Source organism: Astatotilapia calliptera, chromosome 20, assembly GCF_900246225.1.
Source record: "Astatotilapia calliptera chromosome 20, fAstCal1.2, whole genome shotgun sequence".
In the NCBI taxonomy this organism is placed as follows: Eukaryota; Metazoa; Chordata; class Actinopteri; order Cichliformes; family Cichlidae; genus Astatotilapia; species Astatotilapia calliptera.
Window position 1 is genome coordinate 4,384,307 of NC_039321.1, and position 14,620 is coordinate 4,398,926.

Consider the following 14,620-nt stretch of genomic DNA (forward strand, 5'->3'; position numbering starts at 1 on the left):
CTGAAGGTCAGGTGTGACAAAAAGTACAATTTTACTTATATAGGACATTTCAAGGTAAATATAAAATGCTTCACAACCAAAAAGTTACCTATAAACAAGTTTAAAAGAATGATATTGAGTAATTTTTTATAAACAGACTGAATCCACCGATCTCAGGCTGAGAGATGGGGGTGATTCACCGTCCATACGGAGCTCTACAACTAAAAACCAGATTCTTAAAGTGGACTCTGAAGCTAATGAGGAGGTTTTACGAAGACAAATTGTGGTATCGCAAGAAATAAGTGGTTATATAAATATGAGTATACATAATAGTTATTATTCATAGATACCTACATCCTAAGTTCCTGTTAATCTTCTGAAAGAAACAGAATGAATGTGTTGTTACAATGGTAATGCCAGGAGAGGCAGTATTAGTTCTGTGTTACATTAATGTGTAAGGAGGTGGAAGAAGAGTGTGTCCTGTAGGAGGCAGTAGAAAATGGATGCTCATGTTCTGTACATGCCCTGAAAGTAAGGTTCAGTAAACCAGTGCAACGATACCCCGGTGTAAGGCTCAGTTATTGTATTTTTATTTTTTGAAGATGCAACATCTTTTTGGCGACGAGGATGTTTAGGGGGAAGGAGTTTGGGCGATCGGACTGAAAGAAAAGAGAAGAAAATAAAGTGATGGAGTCGGCTACAGGTTTGGCTAGCTTTTCAAAGAATGCAAAAGTTTTCGGCTGGAAATAGAAGGCAGTGACCTCGAAGCGGAAATGGCTACAATTGGTACGCTAGTAGCGTTCGATCCAAAGAATCAGACTTGGGATGAGTACACGGAAATACTCGAGCAGTTTTTCGCAGCTAACGGGATCGACGATGCAGAGAAACAAAGAGCGATATTAATAAGTGTCGTCGGAGCAGCGACGTACAGCTTGATGCGAAACCTTCTCAGCCCGGCCAAGCCCAAAGACAAAACCTTCCAAGAGCTGGTGCTTCTGATGAAAAATCACTTCGATCCGAAGCCCAGTGAAATTGTGCAAAGGTATAAGTTCGACTCTCGCTCCCGCAAGCCGAATGAAACCGTCATGGAATATGTAGCGGAGCTGCGTCGCCTGGCACAGGATTGTAACTATGGCAACACGTTACAACAGATGTTGAGAGATAGGATCGTCTGCGGAATTAAGGATGACCGAATTCAGAGACGTCTCTTGTCAGAAATAGATCTCACTTTTGACAAGGCTCTGTCAATTGCAGTAGCCATGGAGACTGCAAATAAAAATGCACAGGACCTGCAGACCTCAGGGGCGTCAGCAAAATGTTTCAGTCTCGCTAGAGGACAACAGGAGAGTCGTACCTTTAAAGCAGAAAATAAAGAGCGTTATCGTTGCAAAGGAACCAAGCACACAGCATCAGACTGTAAGTACAAACAAGAAAAATGTCATGCTTGTGGTAAAATGGGACACATAGCTAGAGCTTGTAAAAGCAAGACTAAACTGAACCAGAAAAAGTATGGATCGACATATGTAAAGAAAGAAAAAAAGCAGAGTTCACACTACAGTACTCACAATGTGGGCGAGAAAGCAGATAACAACAAAACTGATAGCTCTGAAGATGACTCTTTTATGTTGAACTGTGTCAAGTGCAGTCAAGGGCACAAAAGAAAACTGTTCAAGTTAGGGCGTGGCAGTGCGGTACACTTAAGAAGAGTAGACCCCTACACTGTGGATATGCAGATTGATGGAAAAAAGGTGAACTTTGAAATAGACACTGGATGTTGCCTAACAGTCATGAACGAAGCAACATTCAGAGAAACAGGGAAAGACAGCAAGCCCCCCAGCCTGCAGCCCATCAAAATCAAGCTCGAAACTTATACAGGGGATCCTGTTAAGGTGATTGGTGCAACACGAGTCAGCGTCAAATACAAGCAGCAGAAAAAACATCTGCCCCTGGTGGTGGTCGAAGGCGACGGCCCCAGCTTGCTAGGTCGAGCTTGGCTCGAGGAAATTAAATTGGACTGGGGTGAAGTGAAAAACAGTCCTAACAACAGAAAGCTGCACCAAGTCAAAACAACAGAGAAAACACTTCAGCAAGTGTTAAGTAAACATGAAAATGTGTTCAAAGAGGAGTTGGGCACCCTGAAAGGAATGAAAGCTGCTATTCATGTGAAAAGTGATGCCACCCCACGCTTCTTCCGTCCGCGTTCTGTCCCCTTTGCTATGCGAGCAAAAGTCGACGAGGAAATAGACCGACTGTTGAAAGAAGGCATCATCTCGCCAGTGAAATATGCTGAATGGGCGGCACCAGTAGTGCCACTCCTGAAGCCCACAGGGACAATAAGACTGTGGGGATTACAAGCTTACTGTAAATACCGTGGCTTCACTGGAGCAGTACCCCATACCCAGAATGGAGGACTTGTTTGCCACACTGTCCGGGGGTAAGCAGTTCTCAAAATTAGACATGAGCCACGCTTACCAGCAAATCCTCTTGGATGACGAATCGAAAAAGTACGTGACAGTAAACACATCGCGGGGGGCTGTTCACGTATAACAGATTGCCTTTTGGAGTGGCCTCTGCTCCAGCAATATTCCAGAGGACCATGGAAAGTCTTTTGAAGGGGATACCTCATGTAGCAGTGTATTTAGATGACATCTTAGTGACTGGAGTGGATGAAGTAAGCCATCTACAGAACCTGGATGAGGTGTTGACCCGGTTGGAGGAAGCTGGGTTGAGGTTAAAGAGGTGCAAGTGTGCCTTCATGCAAGAGAAAGTGGAGTACTTGGGGCACATAGTGGACGCCCAGGGGCTCCACCCAGTGGAAAAGAAAGTTAAAGCAATCATGGACGCACCTACCCCCACAAATGTCACTGAACTGAAAGCATACTTAGGTTTGCTAAATTACTACAACAAATTCCTTCCAAACCTGGCAACCCGGTTGGCACCCTTACATGAACTTTTGAGACACGAGGTACGGTGGACATGGCAAAAGAGACAAGAGGAAGCATTCCAGAAATCTAAGAACCTGTTGAACTCAGCAGAGGTGTTAGTTCATTATTCTGCTGACCGTGAGTTGGTTCTCTCATGTGATGCATCCCCATATGGCGTAGGCGCCGTATTGTCACATAAGATGGAGGATGGAAGCGAGAGACCTTTGGGGTTCATGTCACGCACACTCTCTCCTGCTGAGAAAAAGTATTCTCAGCTTGACAAAGAAGGTCTAGCTGTGATATTTGGCATCAAGAAATTTCACAAATACTTGTATGGCCGAGTTTTCACGATTTACACAGATCATAAACCCCTAATCTCACTGTTCAATGAAAAGAAGCCTATACCTCAGATGGGCTCACCAAGAGTACAAAGATGGGCCGTGACATTGAGTGCTTACGAGTACAACATCAGGTACAAGCCAGGAAAACATCATGAAAACGCGGATGCGCTCAGCCGGTTGCCGGTACCAGACTCAGCACCTGAGCGAGAGATGGCTGAGCAGGTTTTGATGAGGGATGTACTGGATGACACATTAGTGGACACTGCACAGATCAAACGATGGACAGCTAAGGATGTCTTGTTGTCGCAAGTTCACGAGTACACCTTAAAAGCCTGGCCAACTGAGACCGACACCTGTTTAAAGCCGTATCGACAGAGAAAGCTGGAACTGAGTGTGAGGGATGGTTGCGTGCTCTGGGGAGCCCGAGTAATTATTCCCACCAAAGGCCGAGACAAAATATTGAAACTCCTGCACCAGACTCATACAGGCATGTCGAAGATGAAAGGCTTGGCAAGGTCGTATGTATGGTGGCCAGGGATGGATGAGAACATTGAAAGAGAAGTGCAGGCATGTGAGGAGTGTCAGAAACACTCCAAGTCACCACCTACTGCACCATTACACCCTTGGGAGTGGCCGGAGTCACCATGGTCCAGAATCCATGTGGACTATGCAGGGCCTTTCCTCGGGGAGATGTTTCTAATCATTGTGGATGCTCATTCCAAGTGGATGGACATTTACCCTGTGAAATCCTCTACATCACAGGTAACTATAGAGAAACTGCGCCAGAGTTTCAGTGTGTTTGGACTACCTAAAATGTTAGTTTCAGACAACGGAACATGCTTCACAAGTGCTGAATTTGAGTCATTCATGAAGCAGAATGGAATTGACCATGTAAGATCAGCACCTTTCCACCCTTCTTCAAATGGGCTGGCTGAGAGGGCGGTCCAGACCTTTAAGGAGGGGATGAAGAAAGTCAAAGGTGATACCTTGCAAACCAGACTGTCCCGATTTCTGTTCAGTTATCGCATCACACCGCATGCCACTACTGGTTTATCACCTGCAGAGTTGATGATGTCACGAAGACTCAGATCAGTTTTGGACTTGCTCATGCCTGATGTGAAAACAAAAGTGCAGCACAAACAAGCGAAACAGAAAGAAAATCATGACACCAAGAAAAGACTGAGAAGTTTCACACCAGGAGACAAGGTCTTCATCAGAAACTACTCCTATGGCCCGAAGTGGATTCCCGCAGTCATTGTGAGAGCATCGGGTCCAGTGTCTTACATTGTTACCATTGGATCAGGTCAAACTGTGAAGCGGCATGTGGATCAGGTGAGAGCAAGAGTGGCTGACACTGTTCCCAGTACACCAGACAGGGAGGTGGAGCCATTGCTTGACAAAGAATCAGTGCCTGAGTGCTGCTGGCCACCAGAGTTGGACACATCGCCACAACCTCCGGCAATGGAGTTGCCTTATGCTCCGGAGACTCCAGCTCCCGGAGACTCCTCAGGGACACCCGTGTTGCGACGTTCCCAGAGAGAGAGACGTCCACCAGAGACTTTAAAGGACTTTGTTAGGTAGTGTGAGATCTTCCAGAAATAGAGCAACAATGCGCTCTGATCTCACAGGAAGGACGTACCTTCCTAGTTAGAAAAAAAAAAAGAGAAACATGGAAACCTATGTACAGTTGTATGGTTGTATGGTTACCTTAATTACATGTTGATTGGTTGTTAAGCATTCTTTAGATAAACAGTTATTTTGTAAGTCAAGGGAGTTGTTGACTTAAGGGGGGAGGAGATGTGGTATCGCAAGAAATAAGTGGTTATATAAATATGAGTATACATAATAGTTATTATTCATAGATACCTACATCCTAAGTTCCTGTTAATCTTCTGAAAGAAACAGAATGAATGTGTTGTTACAATGGTAATGCCAGGAGAGGCAGTATTAGTTCTGTGTTACATTAATGTGTAAGGAGGTGGAAGAAGAGTGTGTCCTGTAGGAGGCAGTAGAAAATGGATGCTCATGTTCTGTACATGCCCTGAAAGTAAGGTTCAGTAAACCAGTGCAACGATACCCCGGTGTAAGGCTCAGTTATTGTATTTTTATTTTTTGAAGATGCAACACAAATGAACAATGAACAACAGCAATCCAGGGGTGATGAAATAAAAGCATTAATGACAAAACATTAACATTTTTAAGTGAGTGAACATCTGTAGTGAAAGCCGAGGTTTCTGAAAAGGACCTGCAGTTTCCTTTAGCTTAGGCACAAATCTGTGCTGAAGGACTTCTGTTTGGTCTTCACTAAGCTGGAGAAACCAGTAACCACCCTACTTTTAATAAAGCATAGGCATATCCAATTTCTGTAACTCAGAAACATCTCTGGGCAGCAGTTATAAGAAATGCCCTGAAAAGTGCCCAAAATGTACCAAGCTGACCCTTTGTTTACCGACAGCCACCACTGCTGGCTTCCGTCACTTCTGAGTGTTTACCTGCTCAGGTGTCGGACAGGTGTTCAGTGTTTACCTCCTGATGTTTAAACCCACTTTGATCTTCCTGTGTGTAGTGATAACAACATCTGTTGCTAGGGAACATCTGCCTGTAAATATTCAGTGTCAAAAACAATAATAATAACAAAAAAGTTCGGAATGACAAAAACTTCTTTGAAATTATTTCAGTTTATTTCTGCAGCTGCCAATCATGTCAGCAGAAGTGCATCATGGGAGATGGTGTTTATTTATTAGTTGCCCTTTCTCTCCTTACTTCTGTGTGGAAAATCCACACACTGAAGAAGCTTTTTTCAGCTGCTCCCTTATTCACAACAGCACAGCAGGCAGCTCGACATGTTTTAATTTGCTAGATTTGTATTTATGTCAGATGTCCTACCTGAAGTAACCCCAACAGGCTTTGTGTGTGGACCCTCCCATGAGAAAAGACAGACTGTATATAAAAGATGGACACCGGGCATTGCTGTTAGCGTCTGGATTTTGAAGCCATAACCACGAGTGCCTCCAGAATTTTTTTCATATGGGGGCCACTAAAAATATTGAGATGGCGCACCAAAAACAGAACAGTGCAGGGACACAACGAAGGAAGGGACGACGGGAAATCGTGAAGGCATGACAAAAGAATTGTATACAGTTAATTCAAAATGATACACAATATTTCAACTCACTGTGAAGTGTCTTCCTGTCTCTTGTGCTCATGTTTAAAATAATAACCAAGACTGGACAGTCTTGTAAATTTTGGGGGGCGGCCAGTGGCCCCCCTTGGTGGCGACCCTGGCCATAACATTTGTCCAAAAATGGCTGGATCTGAAAGGTGCTTCATCAATGAAGTTCATTATTTTAATTGTTGCTGTCACAATAATAAAAGAAAAGAATAAATCCATTTCATGTCAAAAAACTTTATCTTAATTGCCCCTCAGGGATAAATAAAGTTTTTTTGACTTTGACTTGACCTAAATGAAATTTAAACTCAACAGGTGAAAATTCCAGACACGATTTCTACAAGCAGTCATGAAGCTCTCCATTGTGGCTTGATGCTTATAGTCATCAGTCAGTAAGAAGCTTTAACACATCAATCCTCTTGTTTTCCATCAGTGAAAAGCGAGGACATCCCAAAGCTCGCCGCTGTATTTCTACCCCACCCCTTAATTAAGCGACCCTTAGGCACTCTAAACAGAATCACACTCATCATGGACTGAGAAGGTGGACTGGAAACGAGCCAGTGTTTCTGCCTATTTCCAGCAGAAGAAAAGCTTGAACACAACAGTAATGTGTGTTGCACCTGAGGGTAAGACAAGATCGTCTCAGTAGAAACAACAGAAACAATGTTTTAATAAACTAAATGAATCCAGATGTGTCTGTAGTGCTAATCTCCCTCTATAAATATTGACATATCTAAATATGAAGAATATGCAAGCAAGAGGGCCACCCTCTAACCTCTGACCCCTGCTCTTCTGCAGAGCAGCTTCTCTAAACGCAGAAGTATTCAGCATCTGCTCGGGAAAGTCAGGGATGAACGGCGCAGACAGGAGGAGCCACTGACTGATAACCAGTTCTGTGTCTCCACCTGCTGGACTCAAACTGAACTTTATTTAAACAGGAACCTCCTGTGTGAACACAGCAGTGTCATTAAATCCACACAAGACAAATGCTCAATCAGCCTCTTCTTACTGGACAGTTTCCCAATAATCAGCTGCTTGTGTCTTTTGGCTCAGCAGCTGATTGGTCAGTGTCCATTCGAGGCCGTTTGCTGTGCGCCATTTCTGATTGATCGGCATCTCTGAAGCCTTCGGGGGTGATCTGGTATTGCACCATGGTTTCCACGTGACATGGAGACTTAAAGATGGTCGCCAGACGCCGCGACCCTTCCCACTGTAGGAGGAGCCTGATTGTAGGGGCGTGGCCCCAACACTCCCCAAGGGCAGGGACAATGTGCGATTGGCCGTCCCGGATCCGGGTCGTCATCTGGTTGGTGATTACCACTGCTATGTTATGGTTTATTGCCATGGTGATTAGCTGCTGGCCGACGCCATTAAGGAGGTGTGTCCTTTGTGAAAGCTCGTCAAAGAGCAGGCGGAAAGGAAATGCCACACTGTCGATCACCAGGAGGCGGATCTTTGGATGCTGGGACAGGAAGTCAGGAAGTAGATGGAGCTCAGCTAGCAGCTCCACATAGTCATGGCAACGCACCTGAGTGAGGCGAGATAGAGAGCCAATCAGAATTTTAGAAGTTTGCAGATGCATAGTGACATCACTGCATACATCACTTAGTAGACATTACCAAGAAGATGTTGGACAGGATGGTCTCCACGGTGAAGGTCTCCATGGCGGCTCGTTGCTCATCGTCCTCAGCCAATAAGGAGCAGTGTCTAACGGCAGCTGCTGCGATGTCGGTGACCCTCTGAAGCAGGAAGCTGCCCACTGTGTCAATAAACATCACCTGACCTTCGACCCCCCCGAAGCACTGAGGCACCTGAACATCCACCGCCAGCTGCAGACTGAAAGGGCGACATCATCACTCACTTTACTGATCCACATCACGGTGACTAATTTTCCTCAACTGTTTTCCTCACGCCATCATCACAGCTCCAAAACATCTGTAAGGTTATAGATGATGGTGTGTGTGTGTGTGTGTGTGTGTGTGTGTGTGTGTGTGTGTGTGTGTGTGTGTGTGTGTGTGTGTGTGTGTATTTCTTACCACAGCTGCGTTTTTCCGATTCCCGGAACTCCACAGACTTCCGTTATTTTCCCGACAGGGATTCCTCCTCCGAGACATTCGTCTAGCTGAGAGGAGAATGTCACGATGCTCCTTAACTCCTCCTCCTTCTGCAGGAGCTCCAGAGCGGTCAGAGATGCTGAGATGTCACCACTTCCGCCTCCTCCTCCTCCACCTTTCACAGCCTTCAGCACCTCCACAGCCTCCTCTTCGCTCAGGCCGGTCTCTGAAATGAAACTCCGATAAATCTCACGTACTTGTTTTCTTCCAAAGGCTCAGCTGTGTTTCACATAAAAAGCAGCCTGATGTTTATTGTGATGAAGAACGTGACTCAGTTCAGTGTCAGTGTTTTGAGCACCTTCCTGTCCATAAGTCTGCATTTCAGCAGAATATAAAAGGTAAACAAACAAACAGCTTTCAGCCATCCCTGCTCCTTATTACAAACGGTCTTCTCAGAGGCTATGAGAAAACCATGAGTTACCAGGACGCTGTGAACCTGTTTTAGCTGTGATTTTTACTGCTGCAGGGCTTTAAAAGACAGACGAGCTAAAATGTGACACATTTTGACCGGAGTTTTTGGGAACTGTGGGGGGAAATGGAGCGGTACCTTTGCTAAGCTTGTCCGGTTTGAAGTCCAATAGGTCCGCGGTGAGCTGGAAACCAGCACTACCCAGTTTCAGCCTCACAGCCTGGCTCAGAGGCAAACTGGACACCGGTCTCTGCATCTCCGCTGCTAAACGCTAACAGCTTCAAAGCAACCCGCCGTCACCGGCGTGCGTTTCACACGCGAAAACAAAAACTTACATCCGGATTGAATTTCAAAATAAGAGCCGTTTGACTTCCTTCAGCTGTTAATGATCTCTTGTTTCACTTTTTGAAAAAATAAATAAATCTAATATTGGTCCTGAATTTGGGATCCTCCTGTTTGCAGCATTTCTCGCCAGGTTTCCTGAAGGTTCGATGACTGAGTGCAGAACACGGTTCCTGGGATTTGTTAAACTGAAAAAACAAGGTGGAAGAAATACAGCTTAGATTAAAGTTTGTAGAGAAAAACACTGCAGGATTTTTAGACTCATGAACCGCCAATGTCCTAAAGATGGAGCTGCGCTAGAATTCAACATCATATTGTTTTTAAGAAATATTTTACAAAGTCAAGAAATGATTTTTCAGACTCTTTATTTAAGTAAATATCATAATCTACAGAAGTAACAGTACATGAAGTTCAGCATGTGAAAATACTTTATAACTAATTATTCAGAATCATATCCATGGCACTAATGAATCAGACATACTAGTCCATTAATGTGTATACCACTTTAATGTTGTAATTGAGAAGTTTTTCATTATTTCTGTACTGCCAGGCAGCGATGGCTATAATAATACAGCAGAACGTAGTAGTAAAATAACAGGTAATACCTAAAGCTTTAATAAAAATGCTATGGAGTTTAAGGTACATTTTGCCCACCTCCCCCAGCTTTGACATCATTTCACACAATAAATAAATAAATAAATAAATAAATAAATAAATCTGATTAAAAAATTGTTTCAACAAATAAACTGCTGGGGAAAGACAAAATTTTTTCCTTTATGAAAGAAGATTATACAACGCCCACCTAATGTTTTATTTTGAAGGCATAACCGGAAGTCAACTGTCAGCTGATCTTTGTTAGTGCGACGCTCTGTTTCGTCAATCACATGCGACGGTTTGCGCACGTGAAACGTAACTGTGACAGAAGTTCGTCAAAGAAACCTAAAGTAAGCATTTATTGTGAGTTTTAAGTGTTTTAGTTTGAAAAAGTCTGCACGCGGAAGTTATTCTGGGTCCAGTTTTGCTGCTCTCGCGATTATCTCTTCAGTCTGAGTCACGTGCAAACACGTTTTGTTTTATAGAGATGGAGAGAAGAGAGGAAGACGAGGACACGAAGGCGCTTGCTCAGACTGAAGATGAAGAAGAACAAGACGAGGAGGAGAAGCGGGAAGATGGTGATTTTGATGATGAGGAGGAGGAGGAGGGAGCTGCTGCAGACAGAAGAGATGATGAGGATAAAGATGTTGGTGACAAAGACGCTGTTGAGGTAAAAGAGAAGAAGAAGAAGGTAAAGAACGTATTTCAGGACAGGAAGTGCGTCCCTGGAATCATCTACCTGGGTCATATTCCTCCGAGGTTCCGCCCCAAACAGCTGAGGAACCTGCTATCAGTGTACGGAGAGATCGGACGCATATTTCTACAGCCTGAAGGTACAAGTACTACCAGAATACACACAGATATTACTACCACAGTATAACACAGACAGTATGTGGTGCAGATATACTCATTCGATACACACACAACACTAACGAATGAACGAAAACAAACTGTACCTGGATCAGTAATCTAGAGTACCAGCTCTCTGTGCTTTCTGGGTGTTTCTGGGAGTGATGGAATTTAAAAAAATGAAACAAGGGTCACTGTTTCATTTTTCACAGTTTATGTCCATCCATCTATGCATTTTCTTCCGCTTATCCGGGGTTGGGTTGCAGGGGCAGCAGCCCGAGCTGAGAAGCCCAGATCTCCCTCTCCCCAGCCATCTCCTCCAGCTTATCCGGGGGAACACCAAGGCGTTCCCAGGCCAGCCGAGAGATATAATCTCTCCAGCGTGTCCTGGGTCTGCCCTGGGGCCTCCGTCCGGTGGGACATGCCTGGAAGACCTCGCCCAGGGGGCATCCTTGTCAGATGCCCAAACCACCTCAACTGGCTCCTTTCAGTGTGGAGGAGCAGCGGCTCTACTCTGAGCCCCTCCCGAATGGCCGAACTTCTCACCCTATCTCTAAGGGAGAGACCAGCCACCCTTCGGAGGAAACTCATTTCCGCTGCTTGTATTCGCGATCTCGTTCTTTCGGTTTATGTCCTGAAAAAAAAAAAATACACAATTAAAAGCTTCTCCTGGATATAAAAATTCCAGAGGGTCCAGTCCAAAAATGCCTTTTTTTGATTAACCTACAGACAGGCAGTGCTCTGAACTCTCAGACTTAAACCTTGTGTGGATGCCTTTTGTTATGGAGCGATACTAAATGTTTAAAGCAGAATTTTTCAGTGAGTGTCTGCATTCTGCTTGTTTTTTGGTTCTGTTTCCCCTCGAGGGGTTATTTTATATGAAAAAAAACACTCCACGAAACGCACTCGAGCTGTAATTTTACAGTCAATGGTTTTATATCACATGTGGGCAAGAGTCAGCCTTCAGAACATCTCACTTCAGCCCACAACATCCTAAAAGGAAAACAGAACTCCTCCTCCAGAAATCAATAAGAGGCAGCGTTAAGCCAAGATGTCCCGAACTGCAACGGGTCTGTACTGCTCTATAACTCGACTCCAGATTTACCGCTGACCTGATCATCCCAACAAAAGATCTTTAACTAACAAAGATGTTAGGGCCTTGGGAGGCTTACTGAAATAAAAATAAATAGAGGAAATATCCTTACTTCTAGTCTGTTTGGTGACATCTTTATTAAACATTATTTAAACTCTTAACGGATGTATTTATTGAGACCTTGGATGTCTATAAGACTGAGTCAGCTGCTTTCAAAAAGGTTTGTTTTTATTGAAATATAGGAAACATAACATGTTTAAAATTTTTACGATAAATATTCTAAATTTATCACCAAAAAAGTTTAAGGGACCTAATCTGTGTTGAGAAAATGTACACTCAAAGATCAAATGAGTGACAAATTAAAAAACCTGAATCAGTGGGTCTGATGTGGAGTTGGAGAACGTGGCTACCAGTTTTGTGGGTCCACCTGTCCTGTTGGGGGACAGGTAAAGTTCTGAGAGGCTAACCTGATCCTGTGATGGTACGTTTCAGCCATGTTAAACACTTGATCTCACACGTCAGCGCCACTGCATGAACAGCAAGTGAGGAAAAGTGAAGCTTTCACCATAGCCCCTCAGATATTTATCACCTGTTAATGTTCGATGCGCTCATCTTGCAGACAGACAGGTGAGGAAACGGAAGAAGAAGGCTGGGCTGCGGAGGTGTGACTTCACAGAAGGATGGGTGGAGTTCAGAGATAAACGTGTGGCTAAGAAAGTGGCGGCGTCGCTCCACAACACGCCGATGGGAACCAGGAAACGCCAGCGCTTCTCCTCTGACCTGTGGTGCATGAAGGTAGGTCTCTTCTTCCCTATTAATGCACACCGGTTACGCTGAAAATGCAGACAGACAGTTGTTTAATGTCATCATAGTGTCAAATAATTTGTCCCTACTGCTTACCTGTGTCCGCAGTACCTGCACAGGTTCCAGTGGATTCACCTGAGTGAGCGGCTGGCCTACGAGCAGACAGTCCTAAACCAGAGGCTCAGGACTGAAGTTTCACAGGCGAAGAGAGAAACAAACTTCTACCTGAACAACGTGGAGAAGAGCGCTCACCTGGACAAGCTGAGAAAGAAGAGGCAGAGAGACGGAGAGCAGGTAAATGCTGAAGCACGAGCTGAAGCGACGAATGTTAGCCCTGCTCAGGCAGAGACGCACGTTCGCTCTAAAACTGTTTGTCATCGTCAGGTGGAAGAGAAGACGTGGGACTTCACTCAGCGCCAGACGGAGGAGGAGATCCAGATGAAGAAGAAGAGGAAGAAGGACTCTGTTTTGCAGAAGCACCTGGACAAGGCCCGCCTCATGGAGCAGAAGAGCCAATCGAATGTCTCGCTTCTGACCAAAATTTTCAACTCCAAACCGTCACAATGACAACAGAGAGATGCTTCATGAACTCCTGGACCAATGTTTCCATAGAAAGTGTAGATTCCTTTCCCCAACCAATCAAAGGCCAGTTTTGGCAGGGGAGGGGGCGGAGCAAAGGGAGTGGAGGAGAGCCAATATGGAGGAGTCATTCCACTTCCTTTTCAGCTCATTGTATAGAAATTGTTGTGATTAACTTACAGGTACAGAAGAGGGCGCCCAGTGAAGCTAATGGCAGTGCCACTAACATGTCTGAGCTGAAATACACAACACTTATATTTAGATTTTATTAAAGCAAAGTTGAGTTTGCTCATAAGATGCTAGCATTCTGCTAAAACATGCTGATTGGTCTGTCACCTCGAAGCACGTTTCCCAGTGATGACTCCCAACAGGCGTTACAAGCTTAGTTTAACCAGAGCAGGAAGTTTCCATGTGTGGATCTGGGCTGCTGACAGAAATTCTCTGATACTCACTTCAGCAGAATGTGGTGCTGCGAGGTCTCTTAAACCTTCAGAAAGATATTTGACTGCAGTCGAAGATCCACAGGGCCTCATATGGTACACGCTACCCTGTGAGTGTCCACTGAGAGTCTGGAGTGGGAGTTCTGGATTATATTAAAATATTTTTGGAAAGATTCAATATTTTTTCTTCACGTGTTATTTTATGTTAATGTTTGTGCGCTGTTCCAGCGATGCAGTGTTGGTGAGCAGACATTTCTGCCTGGGTATCTTTTCGGGATCAGCTCACATGTCATCAGGCTTGAGGACAGAAGCTGGGGTCATTTCTGAGAGAAGAAAATCACTGGGGACAAATTCTGTGGGCTGGATCTGCTGATCACTGGAGAATTACTATTCAAAGGTCTTGAGCCACTCCTGGTTTCTTGATATTTTGTTAGGAAATTGGGAAACAGTTTGAATAAACTCATGGGTTCATGAGCATGAAATTCGATATTTGATATGACGCCTTTATTTTTTCACCACAGCCTTCAGGAATAGTTCTCCGAAGTTGTTCTTTGGATGTCGGCTGCCTTTTGTTCTCTGTGACGATGATCCCACACTGCTTCAGTGATGATGAGGTGTGGGCTCTGGGGAGGCCGATCCATGACTGATTGTGTTTTTATATGCAGCTTTTACTGCATTGGCAGTATGTTTGCAATCACTGTCATGTTCAAAAATGAAGTTGTTGCTAATTAGACCCCACAGATGGTATTTTATGTATCAAAAGATGTTGATACTCTTCTGCATTCATAATTCCATCAGTTTTGACAAAATCTCCAATAACACTGAAGTCCAAACCCACATGATGACAGAGGCTGTTTTATAGATGGCTGCAGACACTCACTCTCTCCTGACCTCCTCCATACGTATTGATGACTACTTAAACCAAACTCTGTACAACCTGAGGCAGGATTTTTGAGTCATGTTCCTTTGTAGCCACCCTTCCA

At 44.4% G+C, this 14,620-nt stretch overlaps 2 protein-coding genes and 1 pseudogene across 3 annotated transcripts; 2 read left to right on the forward strand and 1 right to left on the reverse strand.

Moving 5' to 3' along the window:
* The first annotated feature begins 252 nt into the window (after window positions 1-252).
* LOC113013470 (uncharacterized protein K02A2.6-like) lies at window positions 253-5,320 on the forward strand (annotated as a pseudogene).
* Window positions 5,321-5,903: 583 nt separating this feature from the next.
* On the reverse strand, window positions 5,904-10,923 carry rad51c (RAD51 paralog C). The gene is made up of 5 exons (XM_026154393.1): window positions 10,829-10,923; window positions 9,075-9,466; window positions 8,450-8,693; window positions 8,033-8,249; window positions 5,904-7,941 (listed from the first exon to the last, which is right to left on the reverse strand). The coding sequence occupies exons 2-5, from the start codon at window positions 9,190-9,192 to the stop codon at window positions 7,441-7,443; spliced, it is 1,080 nt and encodes a 359-aa protein (XP_026010178.1). The 5' UTR covers window positions 9,193-9,466; window positions 10,829-10,923; the 3' UTR covers window positions 5,904-7,440.
* Window positions 10,108-14,124, forward strand: abt1 (activator of basal transcription 1). 2 transcript variants are annotated; one of them, XM_026154395.1, is made up of 5 exons: window positions 10,108-10,235; window positions 10,358-10,705; window positions 12,434-12,609; window positions 12,727-12,912; window positions 13,003-14,124. In XM_026154395.1, the coding sequence occupies exons 2-5, from the start codon at window positions 10,360-10,362 to the stop codon at window positions 13,183-13,185; spliced, it is 891 nt and encodes a 296-aa protein (XP_026010180.1). In that variant the 5' UTR covers window positions 10,108-10,235; window positions 10,358-10,359; the 3' UTR covers window positions 13,186-14,124. The 2 variants fall into 2 exon arrangements, with proteins under 2 accessions (XP_026010180.1, XP_026010179.1); XM_026154394.1 differs by having other exon boundaries at window positions 10,109-10,222.
* Window positions 14,125-14,620: the final 496 nt, after the last annotated feature.

Coding starts and splice junctions, on each gene's coding strand:
- abt1 (XM_026154395.1), top strand. CDS start 10,360: ATGGAGAGAAGAGAGGAAGACGAGGACACGAAGGCGCTTGCTCAGACT. Junction 12,610..12,726: donor CTGACCTGTGGTGCATGAAG/GTAGGTCTCTTC, acceptor CTGTGTCCGCAG/TACCTGCACAGGTTCCAGTG. Junction 12,913..13,002: donor GGCAGAGAGACGGAGAGCAG/GTAAATGCTGAA, acceptor TGTCATCGTCAG/GTGGAAGAGAAGACGTGGGA.
- rad51c (XM_026154393.1), bottom strand. CDS start 9,192: ATGCAGAGACCGGTGTCCAGTTTGCCTCTGAGCCAGGCTGTGAGGCTG. Junction 8,694..9,074: donor ACCGGACAAGCTTAGCAAAG/GTACCGCTCCAT, acceptor GTTTCATTTCAG/AGACCGGCCTGAGCGAAGAG. Junction 8,250..8,449: donor ATCGGAAAAACGCAGCTGTG/GTAAGAAATACA, acceptor TCGCCCTTTCAG/TCTGCAGCTGGCGGTGGATG.